This window comes from Drosophila arizonae, chromosome 3, assembly GCF_054131065.1.
Source record: "Drosophila arizonae isolate 15081-1271.41 chromosome 3, UAZ_ARI_1.0, whole genome shotgun sequence".
Taxonomy (NCBI): Eukaryota; Metazoa; Arthropoda; class Insecta; order Diptera; family Drosophilidae; genus Drosophila; species Drosophila arizonae.
In genome coordinates this window covers 26,619,025-26,641,805 of record NC_142923.1, presented here as the reverse complement: position 1 = coordinate 26,641,805, position 22,781 = coordinate 26,619,025, and the positions used below count along the sequence as shown (strand labels likewise).

At 36.8% G+C, this 22,781-nt stretch overlaps 4 protein-coding genes across 8 annotated transcripts in view; 2 read left to right on the top strand and 2 right to left on the bottom strand.

Moving 5' to 3' along the window:
• Nucleotides 1-17,898, bottom strand: part of kuz (zinc-dependent metalloprotease kuz) — a 187,551-nt gene extending 169,653 nt beyond the window's left edge. For 4 of the 5 annotated variants that reach the window (XR_016268913.1, XR_016268914.1, XM_089463488.1 and 1 more), the window contains exons 1-2: nucleotides 11,003-11,374; nucleotides 9,449-10,135 (exon numbers count right to left, since the gene is read on the bottom strand). Coding sequence is in view for 2 of the 5 variants with exons in the window: in XM_089463488.1 (XP_089319614.1) it covers nucleotides 9,449-9,512 (64 nt within the window). In the remaining 3 variants the exon portion in view is untranslated. Of the gene's footprint in view, nucleotides 1-9,448; nucleotides 10,136-11,002; nucleotides 16,806-16,875 lie in introns of those variants that run through there. The other variant, XR_016268915.1, reaches the window with a different exon arrangement.
• Nucleotides 11,701-13,185, top strand: pim (pimples). Its single transcript, XM_018003557.2, has 3 exons — nucleotides 11,701-11,842; nucleotides 11,922-12,302; nucleotides 12,735-13,185. The coding sequence occupies exons 1-3, from the start codon at nucleotides 11,800-11,802 to the stop codon at nucleotides 12,977-12,979; spliced, it is 669 nt and encodes a 222-aa protein (XP_017859046.2). The 5' UTR covers nucleotides 11,701-11,799; the 3' UTR covers nucleotides 12,980-13,185.
• A 170-nt stretch (nucleotides 17,899-18,068) lies between the features above and the next one.
• On the top strand, nucleotides 18,069-20,395 carry FucTB (alpha-(1,3)-fucosyltransferase 10). The gene is made up of 4 exons (XM_018003555.2): nucleotides 18,069-18,542; nucleotides 18,995-19,404; nucleotides 19,460-19,637; nucleotides 19,708-20,395. Exons 1-4 carry the CDS (start codon nucleotides 18,306-18,308, stop codon nucleotides 20,206-20,208), a joined length of 1,326 nt encoding a protein of 441 aa, XP_017859044.1. The 5' UTR covers nucleotides 18,069-18,305; the 3' UTR covers nucleotides 20,209-20,395.
• A 704-nt stretch (nucleotides 20,396-21,099) lies between these two features.
• Fbp2 (Fat body protein 2) lies at nucleotides 21,100-22,032 on the bottom strand. The gene is made up of 2 exons (XM_018003556.2): nucleotides 21,673-22,032; nucleotides 21,100-21,601 (listed from the first exon to the last, which is right to left on the bottom strand). Exons 1-2 carry the CDS (start codon nucleotides 22,000-22,002, stop codon nucleotides 21,155-21,157), a joined length of 777 nt encoding a protein of 258 aa, XP_017859045.1. The 5' UTR covers nucleotides 22,003-22,032; the 3' UTR covers nucleotides 21,100-21,154.
• Between the last annotated feature and the right edge of the window lie 749 nt (nucleotides 22,033-22,781).

The window sequence follows — 22,781 nt, the reverse complement described above, 5'->3', positions numbered from 1 at the left end:
CAGCTGAAGCAGCTGAAGCCGTTGCCGTACAATGCCCAAAAAAGCGCGCAGCACAAAAACTCGACTCGAGTCCTCAGCAACAGCAGCAGCAGCAGCAGCAGAAGTAGCAACAGCAGCAGACACAATAAAAATAAAAGCAACCCCAATACCTTTTTTCTCTCTGTGTCTCTCTCTCTCTATTTCTCTTCCTCTCTTAAGATATATGTGTATATATGTATGCCCATAGAAGGCATAACCCCAAGAATAAGAAAATTGCGAGACAAACTGAAATGGGAAAAACGCATAAAGACGAAGGCGGCAGCCAGAACAATGAAGTGTCAGGCAGACAACAGCAAACAAATTGGGCAAGATATAGATATACGAATTGGTGATGTCCTATATACAAAAATAATATAATATAATATAATACAAAAATAATAAAATATAATATGCAGTAATGTTTAAGGATATACAATATTTATAATGCAATGTTTATTTATAGTTCGATAGAAATAACTTAATAATATATTTAAGTACATTTTATTTTAATTTAAAAATATAAAATGTAAGTCAAAATAAAATTGATAAATGATTAATTAGAAATCTCAGACTCAAGATAATAACCTAAAAATATAATAAATATCAGCTAACTTTCTTGGCTAGGTTAAAATTTTGTAATAAAAATTACTTGTACTTTAAATGACACAATTTTTATAATGCATACATATTTTGCATACATATTTTTTTTATTTGATTTATTTATTTTATTATAATTATTATTATTATTATTTTTTTTTTTTTTTTTTTTTTTTGCTGAATCTAAAATATTTTTTTTTTTTTTTAAATATATATGTTATATGAAACCATTTTTATATTTTTATTCATACAGCAGTTCAATCATAAACTTCAGTCTTCAAGCCTAATTATTAAACAAATTCATACTATAAAAATATTACAGACAAAATAGATATTAATAAAAATTACTTTGAACATTTTTTTAAAATAAATTCTGGCATACCTAGGTCATATGCTAAATGTCTTAAATTTGTTTAAAATTCTTTGAAGTGATTTTTAATTTAAATTTTTAATATTTTTTAATAATCTGACAAAAAATTGTTTGAAGGTAAAGTCAAATAGACCTCAATAAAAACAAATATTCCTCCTAATAAAAAATAAGTTGGATTAACTTTTTCATATAGCAAACTGATAAATAAATAAATGCTGCCGCAACATCATCAAAATGAACCACAAACCCTCAGTATCTTTCACTAAGAGAGAGAATTTCTAGCTAAAAGCTTTCGCGTAAAGTTAAAGATATACAGCAGCAGCACAAGATACATTGAAAAGTAATTTTTGTTGTTGCTCGCATTTGGTTGATGGAGCAAAAGTTTTGCTGACTCCACGTGAAACTATTTGGCGCCAGTTTACTTAAAATGAAAATGAAATACATTTATTAATGTGCCATTCCAGCTGAAGCGAAAAACACCTAGGAAACGGCGAAAGGAACAAAAGGTACAAGCCAGCCTTGCTCTGCACCTTGTCGTATCTCTGTTTTGGTTCAACGAAATGTATCTGCGTGTGTGTTCACAAAATAGATGCACATAATTTGCCGTGTGTTAAATGAAAGTCGCTAAACAGCTGTCTGCATTCAGCTGCTGCGTGTGAGAGTTGTGATAATGTGACTTCTAGCTTCTAGTTCTATACCCTGTAAACATGCTGAATCTCTTACCTGTCTGCACAATATATAGGAAACTAAAGACACGAAGTAAGATTGAATCTTAGGCTACTCCGAATTGATTTAATAAATTAAATAATCATTTGCACAAAACAAAAACATGTATTTGAATTTTATTGAGAATGCTTTTGCTGTGGTTCTTTTCCTTAAGATTATTTTTGTAAATATTTTATTTTATTCTTTCTTTTTTTTTTTTGTAAATATTATTTTTTTATTTATTATTTTGTTTATTAAGTATTACATTTAAATTAATTTTTTATATGAATTATAAATTTAATTTTTATTTTTTTCAACTTTTTTTATATATTTTTTTTGTTTAATATATTTTAAATATTTTTTTATTTAATATATTTAGTATATTTTTTATTTAATATATTTTATATATTTTTTATTTAGTATATTTTATATATTTTTTATTTAGTATATTTTATACATTTTTATTCATAATCGGAGCGCATTAGTTAGTCGTGCAGCCCAAGGCCATGAAACGGATTCATCTTTCTGTTTTCGGGCTTTGGCCCCTTTTTTTTTGTTTTTGGGTATTCTCAGTCACATTTCGCATTCGTATCTATGGTTGAGAGTCTGTGCATAATGTATCTGTATCTGCGCAATGTCCAATGTTTGTTTGTGTTTTTCTCGCTCGTAACTTGACTTGACTTTCATTATTTACTCCCTTAGGCCGTTCCCTTTACGCCAACGGGCAAACTTTTCTCCTCTTTCTCTTACCGTTTCTTTTTATTATTTTTTATTTGTGTTTTCCCTTTGTCTGCTGTCTGTTTGTTTATTTGTTTATCTGCCTGTGGTATGTGGCTTACCGCGTTGCTTTAATAATTTAATTAAATTTTTTTGTGCTACCGCATTCTCTATGTGAGGCACTTTGATTGTTATTTCGGCCATTCGGCATAATGAGGCAGCATAATTTGCACATAAAAGCTAATTTAGGCGCATTTTTAGTTGGCAGCTTCCTTATTGAATTACATTGCGTTAACACAGATACACACGCATACACACACAGACACTTACATTAATACTCGTAGTAAAGCGCCCTCGTCGGGTTAGCTGAAACCTTTGCCGCAGCTCCTGGGGCGAATTGAGTAATATTCAAATATCGCAAGTAGTGCCACAGGCTTTGAGACAACCCATCAAACAAACACCTGGCATCTACCGTTCTTGTCATGGCAATCTGTATCTGAAATAATTTATTTCACGCCTTGAGCTAATCAAACGCCAAAACATCAAGTTCGCTCGCGAAATGCAAATGGGGCTTAATAATCGATTCGAGATTGAAATGCCGCGATTTGAGTTGTCAGAGAAAATCAAATATACATATATTTCTATCTATTTCTGTTTCTATTTCTATTTCTATCCCTTTAATAGATGTTCGCAAGAAATTTAATTAAAAAGAAATCTTTTTCCCTTTTAATCTTTAAGTTCCAAAGATAAAGTTAAATGTTATTGAAAATATATTTCAGCAAATATCAGAATAAGCTATTTGCGAGTTTTTTGTCTTTATGTCTTTATTGGGAATGCTAGGATTACCACGCCATAAGAAACAAAAAAGAGGGGGAGTACTTTCTTAAAAATGTGTAAGATATCGAGTACATTATTTGAGTAGGTTTGCCAATTCGAAAAATAATTATTTTTTAGTTTTCTTCTGATAGTTTTCTCGTTCATTTATAATTTTGTATATTAGTTCAATATTTTCAATTATTATTGAGACATTTTGCCCTTTAATATATCCGATGTTATATTTCATTAACATCATATTATTCATTTATATATTTTTATATGTACATATATTAGGACTTAAATACATTTTTTTTTTTTAAATCGTATATTTATTAAAGTGTAAGATATTACATCCCTATATGCTAAAAAATTTTTTTATGTCTATCCCAAACTCAAAATACAAAAAATTTGTTAAATCTGAAGCTGAAATTCGTAAATCCAGCATTTACCATTTTACTTTACATTTCATATATCACATGTAAATACATTTAAAGTTTACAATAAAATGTGTCAGTAACAGCTGCCTTAATGTCGTTTGTTAATGTCAGAAATACAACACAAATATCCAGCTGTGCTTCAGACAGACTTATGGAGGATTTATGTCTGGATTCGAAAGCGACTTTATATTAATATATATCTGCTTGCTTTTTGGCATTGCTGTCGTTGACTTAGTAACCGCATTTACGCATCCTGTGACACTTAATTCAAATCCAATTGCCAGAATAACTAAAGCAACGCACAAACCATTACAAAAAATAACATGAAAAAAAATATATCAAATTTCTGTTTTCGTTTTTTATTTTATTTTTGCTTTTTTTGAGGGGGATCACAGAATATTGCAATTGTGAGTCGCTGGTTTTATCCTGTTACCTGTCACAGGTAACGACGCACACGTGTAAGGTGTGCTGCGCACCCTTTTACCCAAACCAGCTTCGTTTACATTCAGGGCTTGTCAGGCGTTTGGCAAGTCACGCCCTTTTATTAAAGCCACTCATCAATTTTGAAGCAGCAGCCAAAGCGCTTGACATATGCAGCCAGCTTAAAGGATTTATCAGCAAGGTATTCAAATATATATGTATGTATATGTATAAAGATATATACGATTCTATATCTATATACATATGCACATCTATGTAATATGTGCGTGACAATAAGTGTCATCTGGCATTGCATTGCATTTCGAGTGGTGACTGTAACACATTTGCAGCATAGCTACCGCATGTATCTGTCAGATACAAAACAAATAGCTGCAGATATATTGGGCCAGCAGTCAATCATATGTGGGAAATCGAAAAAAGAGAGGACACCCAAAACGAATTGAGGAAATGGGGCCACAGCGCAGCAGCTAGAAATGGGCTGGCATGTGCTGGTGGCGGTGGGTGATGCTCGGTGAGCGGTGGTTGATAGGTCATGGGTTATGGCTGTATACATCTTCTTTTTGTTTGCCTATTGCACTTGACACGTACCGCAAATAAAAACAAGAAAGTTTTGCTATGTTCGATGAAATTGAATTTGTTATACCCTTGCAAAATTGGTATAGAAAAGTTTTGTATATATGGAATAACATTTTTGCTTCATTTGTTAAGTTTATAATATAATTTATAATACATAAAGTAATGAAATTTAATACGTTTATGAATCAAATATTTAATATTCGTTTAACAATTTATTTAAGTTTTCAATTATTTCTTGAAATTTTTGCAAAAAATATTTGTACTTAATAAAAGCATATATTAAAATTGTGTTTCTTAGTCCTCACAAGCTTATCAATAGAACCAAAGTACTTTTAGTTAGTGTATTAAAAGCTTTCTTAAAATGTGTAAAGTTGGTCTCAATTTTCATTGTCTTTATTTTAGCCCTGCTTTAGCCCATCCTGCGCTCATTTGTGATTTATGACAAATTGCCAACGCCTTTGCCATATCGGAAATATAATATATATATAATATGCTTCCATCTATACATGTACATATGTATAGCATTTTTTAAACGGCACTCAGCAGCTGCTTATCAAATAAAATATTTATGTATATATGTGTGCACACAACGGCAGCTGCGCGTCGAGATTTCCCTTGCGGTTTGCCACATTTTAAAACGGCAGCACTGATAATTGTGTGTGTGTGTGTGTATGTATATGTGCGTATGTGCATAGACTTATGACAATTAGTGTATAAGCTTTATATGCGGTTGCATGACGCATTGTAAATTCGTTAGCAGTCTAAACTAGCTTCTGAACTGAGGTTGAGGTTATTATCAATTATTATTTTATTATTATTATTGATTCAATTTTATTTTTCAGGCGAGTATGCAGCAAGCAAAGCAAAATGTGAATCGATTATGAACTGAATTTACCCATTTTATTTGTTTTCAATTAGTAAATTTTAGAAATATATTACATATTTTTTAAAGAAATATATACAATATAAGATATAGGATATATTTCATTATTTAATAGAATAATATTTTAAAAATAAAAATTTAGCTACTTTTCATCATTTATATCATGATAGTTTTATAATATCTCATATATATTCAACTTTATATTTAAGAGCATAATAATCCTGGTTCAATTAGTCATTCAACTTTGATCCGAGTGCACATAAATTCAATTCTATTTTTGCACTTTTTATTTCCAGTTTGATTTCCCAAACGTATTAAATGAAAAAAAAAAATAAATAAATAACTAAATAAAAACGGATTATGAATAAAAAAAAATAAAAAAAATGCCTTTATTTTGTTAGTTTTGTATTCATTCTTAATTTATGTGAGCTAAAAAAAATGAATATATAATTAATTACGCTTATGTATTTATGTATTCAGGCGTTTGATTACAACAAAATTTTTTCAAATATGCTCTTTTTTTTTTTTAGTTTTGTTTGTTTTGCTTTGAATTATTTGCGTTCAATTGTAATTAACAAAAATAAATGTGGTTTTTGTTATTAATAAATGCAATCGTTTACATTAATTTGTTTGCATACCTCTTAGGTAAATAAATGGGGAAGGCATTTTTCTGATTGAATAATTGAATGTTAATGTTAATGACATCAGAAATATTCAAATTATATATAAGAAATTTAAAATAATGAAATATAAAATTTTAGTTTTATATAAATTAATCGTATTAAGAATAATTAGGAAAACTCATCTATACATCTCAAATACTTTTAGTAAAGCACAATGATTCATTAGAGAATATTTATCAAACTCTTCCAAAGTTCGAAATTAACATGAGTAGAGAGGCATAAAAATGGAAAAAGAAAGAAAGAAGAAAACGATACAAAGCGACACGCAATAAGTGCCACCAAAGAAGATAAGTAAAACGAGTATTTGTGCTCAGTAGTTGCTGTTGAACTGAATCTGTATCTGTATCTGTATCAGTATCAGTATCTGTATCTGAGACTGTTGCTCTTGCTGTATTTATGTGTTGTAGTTTTTGCGCTTCCGCTGTGGCTGGTCACTTGGTCAAGCGAGCGTGCGAGTAAGCGAGACCATGAGGCGGGGGGGCAGGGCAAATAACCACAGACTAAGAGGAAGCAGAAGACGAAGATAAAAGCCAAAGGCAAAGGCAGTTGCTACCGTGTGAGCCAAAGCAGCCAGACGCAGAAAATATGTAGCTTTATCTGTATCTATATTTGAATATTTATCTGAATTTTTATTTATGTAAAGTTGTATTTGTATCTATTTATATGTATCAGCATATGATTACATGTATCTGTATCTAATTGCATGTCTCTGATGTGTCTGTATCTGTATCTTTGTATCTGTATCTGTATCTCAATATGTATCTGTATCCATATCTGTATCTGTTTGTGTATCGGTATTGTATCTGCATCGTTGTACCTGTATCTTTGTACCTGTGTCCATATCTGTGTCTGTATCTGTAGGTATTTGCATGTATCATTACCTATTTATATGTATATTTGCAGCTGTAGCTGTATATTTATCTATTTATAAGTATCTTTACCTTTTTATTTGTATCTAGTTATTAGTATCTGTATATAGCTTTCGATTTTAACTCTATCTATAGAAGCATGCATTTTTTATTTGTTTATCACTCAATATACAAGACGTTGACCCTAACGTTCAATACGTACGATAAACATTTCGTACTCAATGCGAAATTTTCTTTCGGCCCCTTTGTCTTCTTCTTTTCTTTTTGTTTTTTTGTTTTTTTTTAGATTAGCCGGCAAAAACGAGTGGATTAACCGGTTTTCACTTGGTTTATTGTTGTCTCTGTCGACGTTATTGTTGTTGTTGTTTGTTTTTGGTTGCTTCACACAGCTAATTAGCTGAGTAGTTGTTGCTGTGTGTCTGTTGGCTTGGAGAGCTGCCCGCCCGTATTTTGTAATGCTTGACCAGCAAATTAAGGCAAGTGGCTTCTAATTGCCATACTACATTATTTATTGTTTCGTATGTTATTTTTAGATGAAGCTTGACTTTTATTTTACTAATAATACACATCAATTTTGCTTCTTTAATTGTCGTATATACTTGAATATATCTGTAATATCTTTATTATTTCTGAGACACTTTTATTTACTTATTTAGAATTTCATTTTCGACTAATATATTTTTATCTATAATTATTTATGTTTTTTTTATTTTTTCTCTTTTTTTTTTTAATTATTTGTAATATTTCAAGAGTTATTTTGGTCAATGAAAATGATGTATGCAAATACATATATTTTTTATATGTACACATATACATTTATATACATACATACGATACGTACACTTGTTTAATAAACCCTGCACCCAAATAGCACTTGACTGTGAACACAGCAATAATTAGAGTCATACAAAAGCCACAATAGTAGAGATAGAACTCGGCAAGGGGCGCAAGAGTATTGCGTAGAGCACAGAGCTGAGGGCGTTACGAATGCCCAAGACCCATAGACAATAACATTGAAATAAATGCTCAATCATGCAGAAATTAAGTTAACATTTTCATAAAAGCACACAAATAATTACGCTCTGTGTGTGTGGGTGTTTGGGGGTGGCATGAGTAGAGGGGGTGGTACGGCGTACGATTTTCTTTTTGTACTCTTATAATTTTAGTACCCACTTTCCTAATTACTTGGCATTGTTCTTTGTATTACTCTTATTTCACAAACGACGACTGCATTTAATCGCTTTGCTTATTTATGTGCGTCTGTTATGGGCCTCTGTGTGGATGTATTTATGTATGTGTGTGTATACAGATGAAATTTATGGTTAGCTTTACTCAAATGGGTTTTTCCTCAATACTTTATAGAATTCAATTTCCCTTCTAATTTGAGAATTCTTATGTATTATGCACTCATGTATTAAGCTCAAGAGGAATCCTCAATGGTTTTTATATATTGATTTGAAAATGGGGTTTTTTTTAAGATTAACATGCCAATAATACTAATAATATATTATTATTATTCTGCGCGTATTTTGTGAATTTTTTGAAATATTAATAAATTAACATTTTTCCCCCTAATCTACATATTTATTTGTTAGCACTTTTTTTCTCTTCATCTTTCATTTTAATTTAATGCCTGCAAAAAAATAGTATTTCTTTTCTAGGCCCATTTGTGCGTCATGTTCTAAGGCTCTTAACAATTTTCTTTGTAAACTTTCAACAAAATAAAAGCGAAACACTTTACTTTTAAGGCCATAGAACTTTGTTACAGCTACAAAATTTTACAGCTTCTACAAAACGTGCCTCACAATCAAGGTTTTAGCAACAGCAGCGGCAGCGACAGCGGGAGCTACCATGACAGCAGCCGTCTTTGCAGGTGAAACAATAGATACGCTTTGCTCAGCCCGCAGGTGTCAAGGTCTTCACAATAGCAGCCAGTTGTCTCATGTAGATATACCTATCTACCTATATACCTATATATATATATATATACACAGATATATCTATACATTCCAGCATATATTAACGAGTTGACTGTGTGAAACTGAGATCCGAACAAAGCTCATGTTAAATAACGCTCGAGTTGAGTCATATAAAAGTTATGTGTACGGAAATCATTTTAAAAACCGAATATATATATATGGATCACGTATTCTTATGACGTTTGGAGAATGAGAAAAATGTAAATCTTAAAATATCATTGAGTACGATTCGATGTTAAAAACGTTTATATCACATGTTGTTTCATATTACTTAAAGAATTATCGATAATTAACAATAAACGAACATGTTTAAATTATTTAAATACATTTTTGGTCTTTTCACACAAGATCACTTACCATTTACGATGATAATGAAAATGATCGACATGAAAACTATATTTAATCCACATGTTGATGACATTATATGCAAATGGTATCCAACGTGTCGAAAGATGTGAAATCCTTAAGTTTTCTTAATTATTTAATATTTTTGAATTTTTTTATATTTATTTTTATTTACTTCTTTTGGCAGTAGTTTAATCTGATTTTGGTTGTGAGCGTTTTGATCGAATCTCAACTAACTGCAACAAATTTCCACTTCAACTTGATTTCCATTTAAAATTTACTATTTTCACACATATCCACACACGCACACGTATAAGAGCACCATCAAATTTTTATTTATTATTATTATTATTTTTTTTTTTTTATTTAATTCCTTTTCTTTTTTTTTTTTTTTATTTGGGTTATATGATTCTTTATTTAATGCGATCTTATTTGAACACCCGTCACGTATATTGCAACAATTTTATATGTAATGATTTATGCTTTTTATACATCACTTTTCACTTTTTTTGCTATTATTATTATATTTTCCTCCTCTTTTTTAATTTTTGCCCGTAAAAATCAATGAAAAAGAAAACGAAAAACCGAGAAGAGAAAAAACACCGCAACGCGTTCGAAACGAAATTTACAGTTTTAAATTCTCAACAAAGTTGTTGCTGTTGTTGTTGTTGGTGATGTTTTTGCGGTTTTGTAGCAGAGCTGTAAAATAAGAAGATAAGAAAGAGGTAAGTGGGGAGCAATGTGAATGCAGCAGCTGTTGCTTGCGTGAGTGTCTTTCGAGTTCTTGGCGGTCTCAAGTCGTCGGCGTAAGAGAGATAGACAATATAAGTATTGAGTGGTGAACTAAGTCACACACACGTACAAACACACATAGTCAAATATCTGAATTTATGTTTACAATTAATAGCGGTTGGTTTAATGTTTCTTAATGTCTTCAGCTAAAATAATATATTACTAACACCACCATCTTCTATACTAAAATAAAAAACACATAAACTAGAAAATAAATCACTCACAAACATTACTCAAAACAAAACTCACTCAACAGAACCAATTGAGTACGCGCACAATTGAGAGACGCCAAGACAGAATGAGAGAGAGAAAGAGTGAAGTTAATCAAAAGAGAGCGCACACTCATTGCAATTGCATAGAAATTTTATGTTATTGTTGATTGTGCGCGTTTATTTTGTTATTGTTGCTGCGGCATAAACAAATGGCATATTTTAAAATAAAACTCCGAACTATAACAAATTTAAACGAAATAAAACAAATACTCATTGGAACGCAATAACAATTTATGTTAATATTTTTGATTTTTTTCTGCGGTACAAACAAGTCTCTGTTCAAACAAACAGCAGCCGTTATAAACAAACACTTTTGTATTTATATTTTCACATATTTGGGTGTGATTTTAGATATTTGCATTATTCTAAAAAGATTTACATTTCACAGTTTTGTGGTGCTAATTAAATATTGTTATGCCGCGTTACTCATTGCCTGTTACACACACAAGCACGCATATTCACTCAGTCATACACACACACATACAGAGCCGAGCATACTTACATGTTTGCTTGTGCTTTGTGTATGTTGTTCTCTTATGTTGTTGTTTTTGTGCGCGCATTAAATGCGTTGAAATGCAGCCATTTTGTCTTGCAATTGGCACTCACACACACGTTCGGCTGTTGCGATTTTGTGTATTATTTATTGGTTTAATCGCAAGCACACGAATCGCTACAATTGCCGCCGCATATTTATGTTATTGGATTTTTTAATCTTGTTAATTTGTTAATCCAAAAACACGCACAAACACAGAAACACGCGCGACGCAACGACGAATCATCAACGGCTTTTCCCGAGATTTTACTACGCACCCGACGCACGACCTACCCGTCCAATGGTCTTTTTTGAACTCAAGAGCGCGACCAGAACATAAACAGTTTACCCTCATTTTATGTTAGTAAACATTTGCCTTTTTGAGTACAACAGCATGTAATGCCGCTCTAATGTTAATAAACATTGCTAAGGCGGGCAATTTTTATGTTTAATTTTTATGATAATGAGAGAAACTGATATTATATTTTGTTGTAAAATTTAATTAACAATTCTTAAAATACTTAAATAAGTGTAAAATTAGTTAATTGTGGGATATTTATACGACAAATGGTGGAACATGTTGTATAAAATCTTGGGTATTTTCTACATAGCCAACTACGGTCACATTGTACTGGTCAAGCAACTCTGTTTTTATATGAAACAGTAAATTTGAGCAGCTTGGCGTCGTTATAAATAAAATTTATTAAAAATATACAAACAAAACGCATGTCTTGCTAATTTAAACAGCAAACTATACTGTATACGGAATGGCTCAAATCTGGATGGACAACGAAAATGCGGGTGCACACAGTAAGTGAGGAAAAAACCCGCGGAAATGATCAAGTGTTTTTATTTTTGCGCCTTAACTTGATAATTTATATTTTTTTAGTGCTGCCCCGATCAGCGCGCAAGGCCATGGGCGACAATCCACTGCAGCAGTCCGCCAAAAAGAGCGTGCTCGGCAAACTGGACAACATGTTAAACAATAAACCGCATCTGACGCCCTTCAAAGGCGCCAACACGAAATTTCCCGCTAGCTGCGCGCCAAAAATTTCCCTTTGCAAAGAAACGCTGCAGAAACAGCATCGGAAGCTGCCCCAAAAGGCATCGGCGTCCCAGCAGCTGCTGGAGGCGCAGTTCAAGGCGCCGCAGTCTGTGCCGAATGTGGCGAACGATCTTTATGCAAAAAGCGCCGACTCCACGAATGATTTCGATTTATTCGACTACATGGATTTTCCCTCAGCGAAATGCTTAAATAATTGCCAGAAACGTGAGTTTTTACTTTGTTTAAAATATTTTATTGCCCTATTCTTGTGCCTTTTCGTCCCTTTCTTTATGCTCCCTTCTGTTTTACACAGTTTCACTCTCTTCTCTGTGCTTGTTACTTGTTTCATTGATTTTCGTTATCTTTCTTATATCTTCTGTATCTCAATTTTTCTAATTTTGTTCCTTCTTTTCTCATTTCCGTTCTTGACTTTCCTTATAATGTTCTTTTCTTTTCTTCTCATACATTATAATTTTCTTGTCTTCTCTGTTCTTATATTTTCTTCGTGGCTGCTCTATTATATTATCTTATCTTTCATCTCTGTCTTCCACGACTCTTCTCCGTTTCTTTTTTCTTTTAAATACACTTTCACTGTCTAATATTACTGCTTCTTTCTTCCATTTCCCTTATCTGTTCTCTTCTCTCTCTATCTTTCAGCCATCACATTTAAGAATTTCGAACCCATGCTCAATGAGGAGCTCATATCTAAATTACTGAACACATTGGAAATGGATGAGGAAGTTGTGGAAGATATCCCTAATCATCCCGACCTTGATGCTGACGATATAGCCTGCCAGCCAATAAAATATAAATCGAATGAAATCGAACAGCCTAAAGATGATATATTCAATCCTCCGTTGCCATCTTATTTATATTTCACAGACTTCGAGTGGGAGCTTTAGGAACAACTTCATAAAATATGTTAGAGTACATTTTGTTTTAGTCACAATTTCTATATTTAAGCTATGAAAGACGAAAATTTGTTGTTAGCTGTATGAAATATTTCTGTTCTACGATATAGTGCTTCATTTTGACAAAGCTATATACATTTATGTAATAATAATTGAAATTTATTATTATTCATTATTAACAAGAATTTTAAACTTAATTAGTTTTAATTAGTTTCATTTGATTTCAGTGCGGAAAAATGTTTATTGATATAGCGCATTTAATTTGTAATTTCTATTAATTAAAATTTAACTAAACTGAAATAAGCTCTTTATATTTGAGTCTTGTTTTTAATTACATTAAGATTTATAAACATCCCTTGGCTGATAGATATCATGTAACCAACCTTATCTTGGATATTTATCGTAAACATCGAATTATATATCTTGTATGTCGAGGCTATATCGCCTTATCCAGTACCACCAATTAGGATTCCCGCTTTTATTAATCTCGGACCACAATATTCCCAACTGAAACTGCTGTTTTATTATAACTTGATCTAAAATTTGTAGTAGAAATATTATGCCCAACTATTCAAGCACTATTGGATTCTATTTTAGTGAAAGCCCAAGGAGATATAAAAAATATTACATACACTAATGCAGTAATTTAAATATATATATATATATATATTTTTTTTTTTAGTAGACCAGTAGTCTAGTAGATCAGAAATTGCTATATGATTTATATCCTTAGCTATTTCCTTTTGATTCCAGTTCAATGGGAATAGAATTTATATATTCCATTATCTAAATTCAATTATCCATTAATTAAAACATATAAATTTCTCATATTATTTATATAATTTGTATTTGTTTAGGTTCATGGACTCCGCTTAAATCAGCAAACAAAACGTTTCGCTAAATTAATTAGTTTAGAGGGAGTTCTTCATCCTCTGGTCTTTAACTTAAGGATTTGCATAAATATACACTTGCAAAAATACAAAAATTTTCAGATACTGGAAATATTACAAGAGGTTAAATGCTTATATAAATAAAAACAAAGACGATTACACAACAAAAACAGGACAATAAAATAGAGACTAACGGAACGGAACTGATCGATCGTTGAATTGCTATAGATTTCATAAATCCGACAGCAATCGGTCATAGTGCCACGCCCTCAATAGGCTCTCAATACACCCAGATGTGCTCGAGTATACCGTTATCGAGCTGATCGGCGGGCAGCGCCTTGAGCGTGCGCAACGTCTCCATGTAGAAGGTCAGCTCCGAGGTAACAACTCCATGCTGCGGCCCCCCATTGTTGTAGACATTCAGCTTGAGCAGCTGCTCCCGCAGCTTGTCCTTGAAATTGCGATGCACCACACCATAGATCTCATGGATCTGTGCCTCCGGCAGCACACCAGCGATCGCCTCATGCAGCTTGACCAAATGCCTGGAAATATGACGAAATGTTTGCGATGGAATCGGCGGCCGAGCATCCCATGCCTCCAGCTGTGCCGCAATCCGTTCCGATACGATGCCATGGATCTTATGCTCGATCTCCTTGATATGACCCTGATAGTCCCGCTCGATCGCCTCATACCCGCTCATGCTCTCGAAATGCTCCCGCAGCCGTGGCAGCAAGTAGAGCACCAGCTGGAGCGCCCGCGACACCAGCGCCAGATTCGTGCTCGTGATCGTCTTCAGTCCGGCCACGCGCATCGCTCCGGCGCCAATGATCAGCTGGCAGCTGCGCGAATTGAAGCAGCGCAAGAGATCTATCACGTTCCGGGAGTGATAGCCGGCGAGCAGGGGCAGACGTTGAGCACTGCCCCCATACTCGTACAGCATCTGGATGAGGAGCAGCGCCACGCTGACCAAAGCAAAGGGCTGTTTGCCCTCGACGAGGAGCACCGGATTGCCGGCCACGATGCCGCCGATGCCCGTGATGTGGCTGCTGCCATCCAGAGGCGCCTGCTTGGAGTAGTCGCCCGCGGACATTCTCTCAATGATCCGCTGGAACTCATGTGGTATGTCCACCTGACGCCAGCGCTCCTGATCCAGCAGCAGAGCCAACTTTTGTTTGCGCTCCGCATGGAAGCGTTGTGCGTACCGCGAGGCCTGCACCTTCAACGCCAGCTGGAGCGGCACACTCGCCGCCCCACAAATGCTGAGTGTGGCATCGCCAAACTCCTGTACCACCTGGGACAGCTGCAGCAGCTCCTGCTCCGTGGCCACGCAGCGCTCCAGGCTTTGTGGTGAGACAATATTGGCGCAACGCTCGTGGCAATAGTGACAGACGGCCTGGAGCAGCTGCTGGAGCTGCGCGCTCAGCTGCTCATGGTGTGCAGCACTGAGAAAGGCGTCGGCGTCGATGAGGTTAACGGCATGCTCGTGCGGATCGAGGCCACCGGCGGCAGCATCGGCCGTTTGCTGCATAATCGAAACCACCGCCTTGATCCGCTCCAGCACAGCAATCAGGGCGTGGCTGGCTCGCTGCAGCATGGCCAGCCACTCGGGCAGGGTCAAGTCAAGGGCCTGCTCGCCCGCTCCAGTCAGACACAGCTCCTGATCCCCACGAGAGAGGAGCTCAATGAGCAGCTGCTTAATGATTGCCCGAATCGTGGCGATCGCCTCCTGCTGATAGCTCTGCACGAAGCTGAAGTTCTGCTTGCGCAACAGGCCCATCACAATGGCCACCAGTTTGTCCTCCTCGGCACAGACGCTGTCCGACTCCAGATCCGCATCGGACAGCGGACGATTCAGATCGTTGGCCGCATAACGTTCGAATTCCGTGGTCAGCATTTTATCAATTAGCTTCTCCATTTCGCCCAGCTGCATGGGCAGATGCTTGAAGCAGTGGACGCCCAGCAGCTCGGCTGCGAGAATCTCCTGTGTGGTGCTAATCAAATCTAAGGCAGCCACATAATCCTGTGTGCCCAGGAGCAACTGCAGCATGGGCTGCGTCTTGTGCACGGTGGCCATGAGCCGAAGCTTGTCCAGCGTCGTCTGATAGTGTTGCCGGCGCTGGGCATATCGCATCACCCGGAAGCTGTCCGTGACGGCGCTGCCATGGAGCTGAGCCAGCGCCGAGCGCAGTTGACGCACTTGCTCCGCCGCCTGCTGCATTTCCGCCAGGATCGCATGCTGTGTGGTCATGGCATGAAAGAAAGCAGCTGATTTCTGGGCTACCTGCTGGGCAATGCGCACCTCCACTATATCCAGGTAGTGGGAGAGCTGTTCCTGCAGCTGCCGTCCGAGCTGCTGGCGTTCCACTGGCGAGCCGGCGCCGTCTTTAGCGCTTTGCATGTAGCCGGGAAAGACCTGTGCAAAGGTGGCCGGATGATGCAGCTGCAGCTGGGATTTCAGGAATATCTCCGGCACGGGCACAGGACCCAAGTGTTCCGGCGTGGTCGTGGAAGGCAATTGTTGTTGCTGCTGTTGCTGTTGCTGCTGGCGCCTCTCGTGCCAGCGATAGCGTTTCCCAATGCTGCCCACATAGACAGCGAAATCCGCATGCGTGATGTCCGGCAGCCGAGGATTGCACGGTATTTGGACACGATCCACAAAGTGTTCGCCCCATTTTTTGGTAAACAAATTGCTCTGCTTGCCGCGCTGCGGATCATTGAGGACAGCGGGCAGATTCTGTGCCGCCGAATAGACGCCCCATTCAGGCGGCAGCTCACGCGTCTGCTGATTCACATGATATTTGGCCACATGGGCATCATAGTCACGATCCGAGACGCCATCTAGTGGGAGCGAGGCGCAGACGCCATTGAAGCCATAGCGGCACACAAATGAGCCGCCTTCACGCGTGCAATGGCGAGTGCGCAGATGGCTGTGTGAGGGAGAGGGAGGAAGAGTGAGCATGTGGAGAGTAGTATAAAGGATATTTCAGCTTCACTCACTTGATAAACTCTGCCACGCTCTTGAAATGCTCGCGTGTGCAGTAATAACAGTTCTGCCAGCTGGGTCCATTTACGCCAGGCAAATTGAAATTCGAATTTGAATTCGAATTCGAGGCAACAGAATGTTTGCGTTCAACATGTTCAGCCGCTGTTGTTGTTGTTGTTGCAGTTGTTGCAGCTGTTATTGCCGATGTTGTTGTTGCTGCTGCTGTTGTTGTTGTATTGTACTGAGCTGTGGCCATAACACATGCTTATTCCAGCTTGGACCCAATTTTAATGTTTTCTATACATTTACATACATATATACATAGATGTATATATTTAGTTATATTCCTTTTTTTGTTCTCCTTTTTTATTGCCGAAATCTCGCCGCAAATGTTGACGTGTTATGTCAATATTTGATTTTGTCTCTCGTTGTGTCCAGCATTCGACTCTTTACGTTGCATTTTGTCGCTTTGCCATTGAATGTGGTTTTACTTGATATTTAAAAAGCTGCTACGAGGATAGTTTCTGTAGTTTAAAAGATTTCTGTTGATGATTCGTTTTGGGCTTAAAATGTATAATGGAACAATATTATGATGACGTGATCCAGTGCTGAGCAGCGCTTAAAGTTGCGGGTCAGAGCAGTGCACGTTCAAGCATGTATGATGGCCGTGAGTGTATTTAGTACGCGTTTGAGTAAATAGATTTTTCATTTTATTATAAACGACATATAGAATTTTCCTGTAATTCTCATTTTATGTATTCAAACTGTATATATAGATCTTCATGTTGAGTAAACATCGCTCTTAGACAAGTTTTATTCACTTCGGAGCGTGTAGGACGGCTGCGATGCCTCAAACATTATGTATATGCCACATTTGAGTAAATCGAGATATTCTTCAACTGCTTGCTTAGTTGGCACAATTGCACATCATACATATTGTAACGTGCTGCAGCTGATGTATAGCCAACAGCGTTTGACAGCACTGCAGAGAACAGCTGATTGTAACAGACGGCGGTCGTTAAGTAACCGTGAGACTATCGAAAGTGTGATGTCACATTTTCGAATATCTGCGACGTTCAAAAAGTGCTGTTATATCAAATTGAAAATATTTGCGCTGTGAAACTGAAAAATTATTTTAATAGAAAGCAGGCAAAGCCAATTATACTTAAAATAACAAAATATTTAACATTCGTTCCACTTATTTAATACTGAACCGAATTTAGTAGAAGCATAGTTGGCCCTGCTGTTTTGTTTTATTGTGCACATCGTACCTATTGTAACTTTCTGCCACTGCTTTCAAGTGTTTTGCAGCACTGCACGAAACAGTTACAATAAGAAGACGAGCTGCTGCAAAATTTTCGGCAGTTTTTCGCGCGCGCGTTCTTTAAATTTTGTGGCATGCGACTCGGACGTCTCCTACATAAATTACCTAGATAAATTCACAATGCGACTGTGGCGTAAACGCCAATTGATGATCCTCACCGTCTGCTTCCTCTGGCTGTGGAGCGTGGCTCTCATCTATTGGTATGTTGTCAACCGCGAGAAGGACGACATCCGAGATGGTGTGCCGCTGCTGCTCTGGTGGACGAACGATGTGACCTGGCCGTACAACGAGTTGCGTCGCTGCGGAGCGCGGACATGTCATGTTACGAACAATCACAAAAAACTGAAGGAAGCGAGGGTGAGAAAGAAATGCATAGGCAAAGAGAGAGAGAGAGAGAGAGAGAGAGAGCAAGAGAGCCAATGTCTTTGCATCCGGCTTTTAGCTGATAAACAAAAATTTAAACGCCGATTTTATTTTTCATATTTTTATTTTGTATACCCTAAAAATGGCAAATCGGGGTATAATGAGTTTGTTCCAATGTGTGTAACGGGTAGAGGGAGGCGTGGCTTAAAGTGCATATATGTATGTAATTAGGATTTTTTTTGATCATGACGATAAATTGCTTTAAGTACCTCAACATATATTGAGCAAAACGAAACAATAAGCAACGCAAAGAATTTTCCACACAAACATTAAAACTTTTTTGGTTGTTTTTATACCCTGAACTCATTCTCTTTATTTTCTAGTCGGGCCGCCCGATTAGAGTTTTACCGGTTTTATATTACATTTTGTGTGTTCTTCTTTTACAGGGCATTCTCTTCTATGGCTCCAACTTGAAAACCTTTGACTATCCACTGCCACGGCAACGAAATCACCAATGGGGTCTGCTGCACGAGGAGTCGCCACGGAATGTGCCATTTGTGCCCTACACTGAATTCCTGCAGCATTTCAATTATACGTCCACATTCAGCAGACACAGCAATTTACCTCTGACCACACAGTATCTGCCCTATGCCAGCGATTTGAGTTCGATGGATTTCTTTCGCTCCTTCGAGGATAAGCAGGTGCTGCAGTTTAATGATCAAATCGGCTCGGTGGTTTTTCTGCAAACCGATTGCAATACGATGTCCGGGCGAGAGGATTACGTGCAGGAGCTAATGCAGTACATACAGGTGGACTCATACGGCGGATGTCTACACAATCGGGATTTGCCTGCCAGGTGAGCAGAAGTTGCAAAATTCTACATATATATGCCTTATATTCCTATCTTCCAGCCTACAAAATGACTATTTAAACAATCTATATTCGGATGAATTGATGCGCTTCCTGTCACCGTATAAATTCATGATTGCCATTGAGAATGGCGTCTGCGAGGATTACATTACGGAGAAATATTGGCGTCCACTCATTGCTGGCATTATACCCATTTACTTTGGTTCGCCCAGCATACGCGTATGTTGCCAAAGCCTACAAAATTCCATAATCTGTTCATAGCAACTATATAAACTCTGCATTTGTTTAGGACTGGGAGCCGCACCTCAACTCCGCGGTGTATGTGAGTGATTTCGCCAATGCCTCCGCGCTGGCTGCCCATTTGCACTTTTTGGCTGAGAACGCAACGGCCTACGATACGTATCGCAGCCACAAGCTGAATCGCGCTAACCCCATTGCTAATTCGATGCTTTTGCAGCATCTGCTAACGCGCCGCTATCACGCTGAGCCGCAGAAAGCGGAGCTATCGCTGTTTCATAAGTTCGAGTGCCTTATGTGCGAGTATGCCAGCTCCACGCTGCAGTCGCAGTCGGCCAATGAGAAGCATTACAGCTGTCCACTGCCTCCGGCCTATGCGCCACTGCAGCAACAAAAGAAGCCCAAATACGCCAGCGATTGGCGCTCCATGATGAATGTGGGCCGCTGTCAGGCCCAGCTGCTGGACAAATTCATTCGAGCAAATCGCAGCTTCACATCAGCGGACTTTCAAAAGGAACTCAAGCGAATGGTGCAACAAGAATTGTGCGATTAGAAAAGACAAACAACGCAAACAAAGAACTCAACTGCCTTATTTGGTAAACTTATAAGCAATATGTACTGCTCGGTAGTTAGTCTACATGTGTAACTGATCCGCATTTAATGCAAGCTATATATAAATATGTGACGACTTTAATACTAATACACAATCTGTGTATATAAGAGTTTATAGCTAAACAATATTTGCAACCATCTTTCAATATGCGTGCCTTAGTGATATATATTAGTATATGAATACAATAATGCCAAAGTATATATAACTAGCTATAATAAATCATCTTGATCAGCATACACACACAACAGTCCATATATGTGCAATTATATATGTATAAATATATATAAATTTCAAATTTATATATTAAAACTTACATATATTATTATATAGCATATATATATTATTAAAACTTTGTTAATTATTGTTATTAATCATTTTATAAATTCCATTGTACAATAATAGCGCCGGGTATGCATTTTAGAATTTAATTTTTTATGTTGATGATGGATTTTATGTGAGATATTTTTTGTTATATATATATATATATATTTAATTTACATTATATTATATTGATTATATAAAATATTTAAGTGATTTGAATAATTGGGCTAAGCTGCTTGGATGCCAGTTTTCTCGATCGATATACGTTAAGTAGTTTGAAAAATCTTGTATAAATTATTAAATATTAGTCAGTCATAATATAAGTCAGTATTTATATATCTCACTCATATTAGCTCCTATCTCAAACGAAAATTTGCAATTATTACCCAATGGCATTATCAAAGTCAGAATTGAATATTCAAATTCAATTTTAGTCTTTAGCAGATCAAAGTACCAATCGTAATCTCAGGTCATCCCATATTCATCCCTTATACACAAAGCACCATCCGATTTTGTTTCAACAAAACAAAAGCTGCTTCTTTATTGTTCGATATTAAGGTGTGGCTTACATTTGCCAGTGCATTTGTGGATTCACCTCCTTCAGCTGTCCCATGCTGACGATCCACATGCTGCCATTTTTCATCATGTCGATGGCCTTCATGATTTGAGTGGCCGCCTGTTCGGGCGTCTGGTGCTTGGCACTCTCGATGGCCTCCACCATCGACTCGGAATGGCTCCAGGTGACATTGTCGCGCAGATTCATCATCATTTCGGTGTTGGTTAGACCTGGGCACATGGCCATGAACATTACTCCGGTCATCTGATGGATGCGCTTATCGCCCATCGAACGGGTGAATCCAATGACGCCATGCTTGGCCGCCGCATAGACGGCAAAGGCTGGTGCCGGCTCCAGGCCATAGACCGAGGACATGTTGATAACCATGCCGCCCTTGCCCATCTGCGTCTTGTCCATATAGGGCATGGCCTTCATGGTCATGTGAATCATGCCCATCTGCAGAGAAAGCGAGAGAGAGAGAGAGAGACATTTAGTTTATGATGCATCTTCTGATCTCATTTGCTTACCAAATTGACGCCCATCGTAGTCTCCACATCCTTGTCGAGCAGCACATCCTCACAGTTCAGCAGCACATCGATGTTGCCCATCATTTGTCCCATTTTCGTCATCGCCTGCTCAATGGATGATTTGTCCATTAGATTCACCTGCATGAAGACGACCTTCACGCTGGGGTTTTCCGCCTGCAGTTTCTTCATCATCTCCACGTTCTCCATGTGATGCATGATGCCAAGCATTTTCATCTTCATCTGGCGCTGCATCAGCTGATGCATCAGCTGGAATCCAATGCCCGTGAAGCCACCGGCGTAAACCACATTCTTGCCCGACCAGTCGTACATCTTGCTAGATTGCTATGCCAAATGCAGTTCGGAGTGCGCCTTTTATAGGCTGATCGTCTGCTATATCAGGGGCACATATATTATTATAATGCTGATTAACCTGCATGGGGTGTTCGGTCAGAGGTCAGCTGCATTGGTCATGCGGCCAGATGTTTGCTTTTCGACAATACCTCAGATAAGCTGAAATTGCAGGGTTTGATGACATTTTTTTCGTATGTTTGTTTTTGCTTAATTCTTATCAAAGTCCGTAGGAGAAGAATTTCTAGGTTTATTTAGCTTTTGCGCAGCTTAGAAATGCACAAATCCTAAATCTATTATTTTCTAGAATCTCTTTCAGATTTTGTAATATAAAGACAATTTGCATCATGAAGAATTGAAGTCTATATATATATAGATACTTCTAAATATTTATTATTATATGAATATTTATTCTATTTTTGAAAGGCTTAAGATTGAGATGAATATTTAAAAAATTTTTAATTATTCGTAAAGGGAAATTTTTACTATATCAAACGAATAGTTATTATCCCGTGTCTCCTCCTGTAACATATTTATCTTTTCCTTTATAAAAGTTATTCTGTTTGCTCCCAAATACATTAAAATAGCCCAATTTCCCGCAGAAGGGAGCGAGATGTCAATATTATGTATATCTTTTAGCAAATATATTTTCTGGAATATACATACATATATTTATAATAATAATTTATGGAAAATTGAAGCTCCATTATTTAAAAACTTTTTTATTCTCAATAAATTAAAAAAATTCCAAAAGTCAAAAC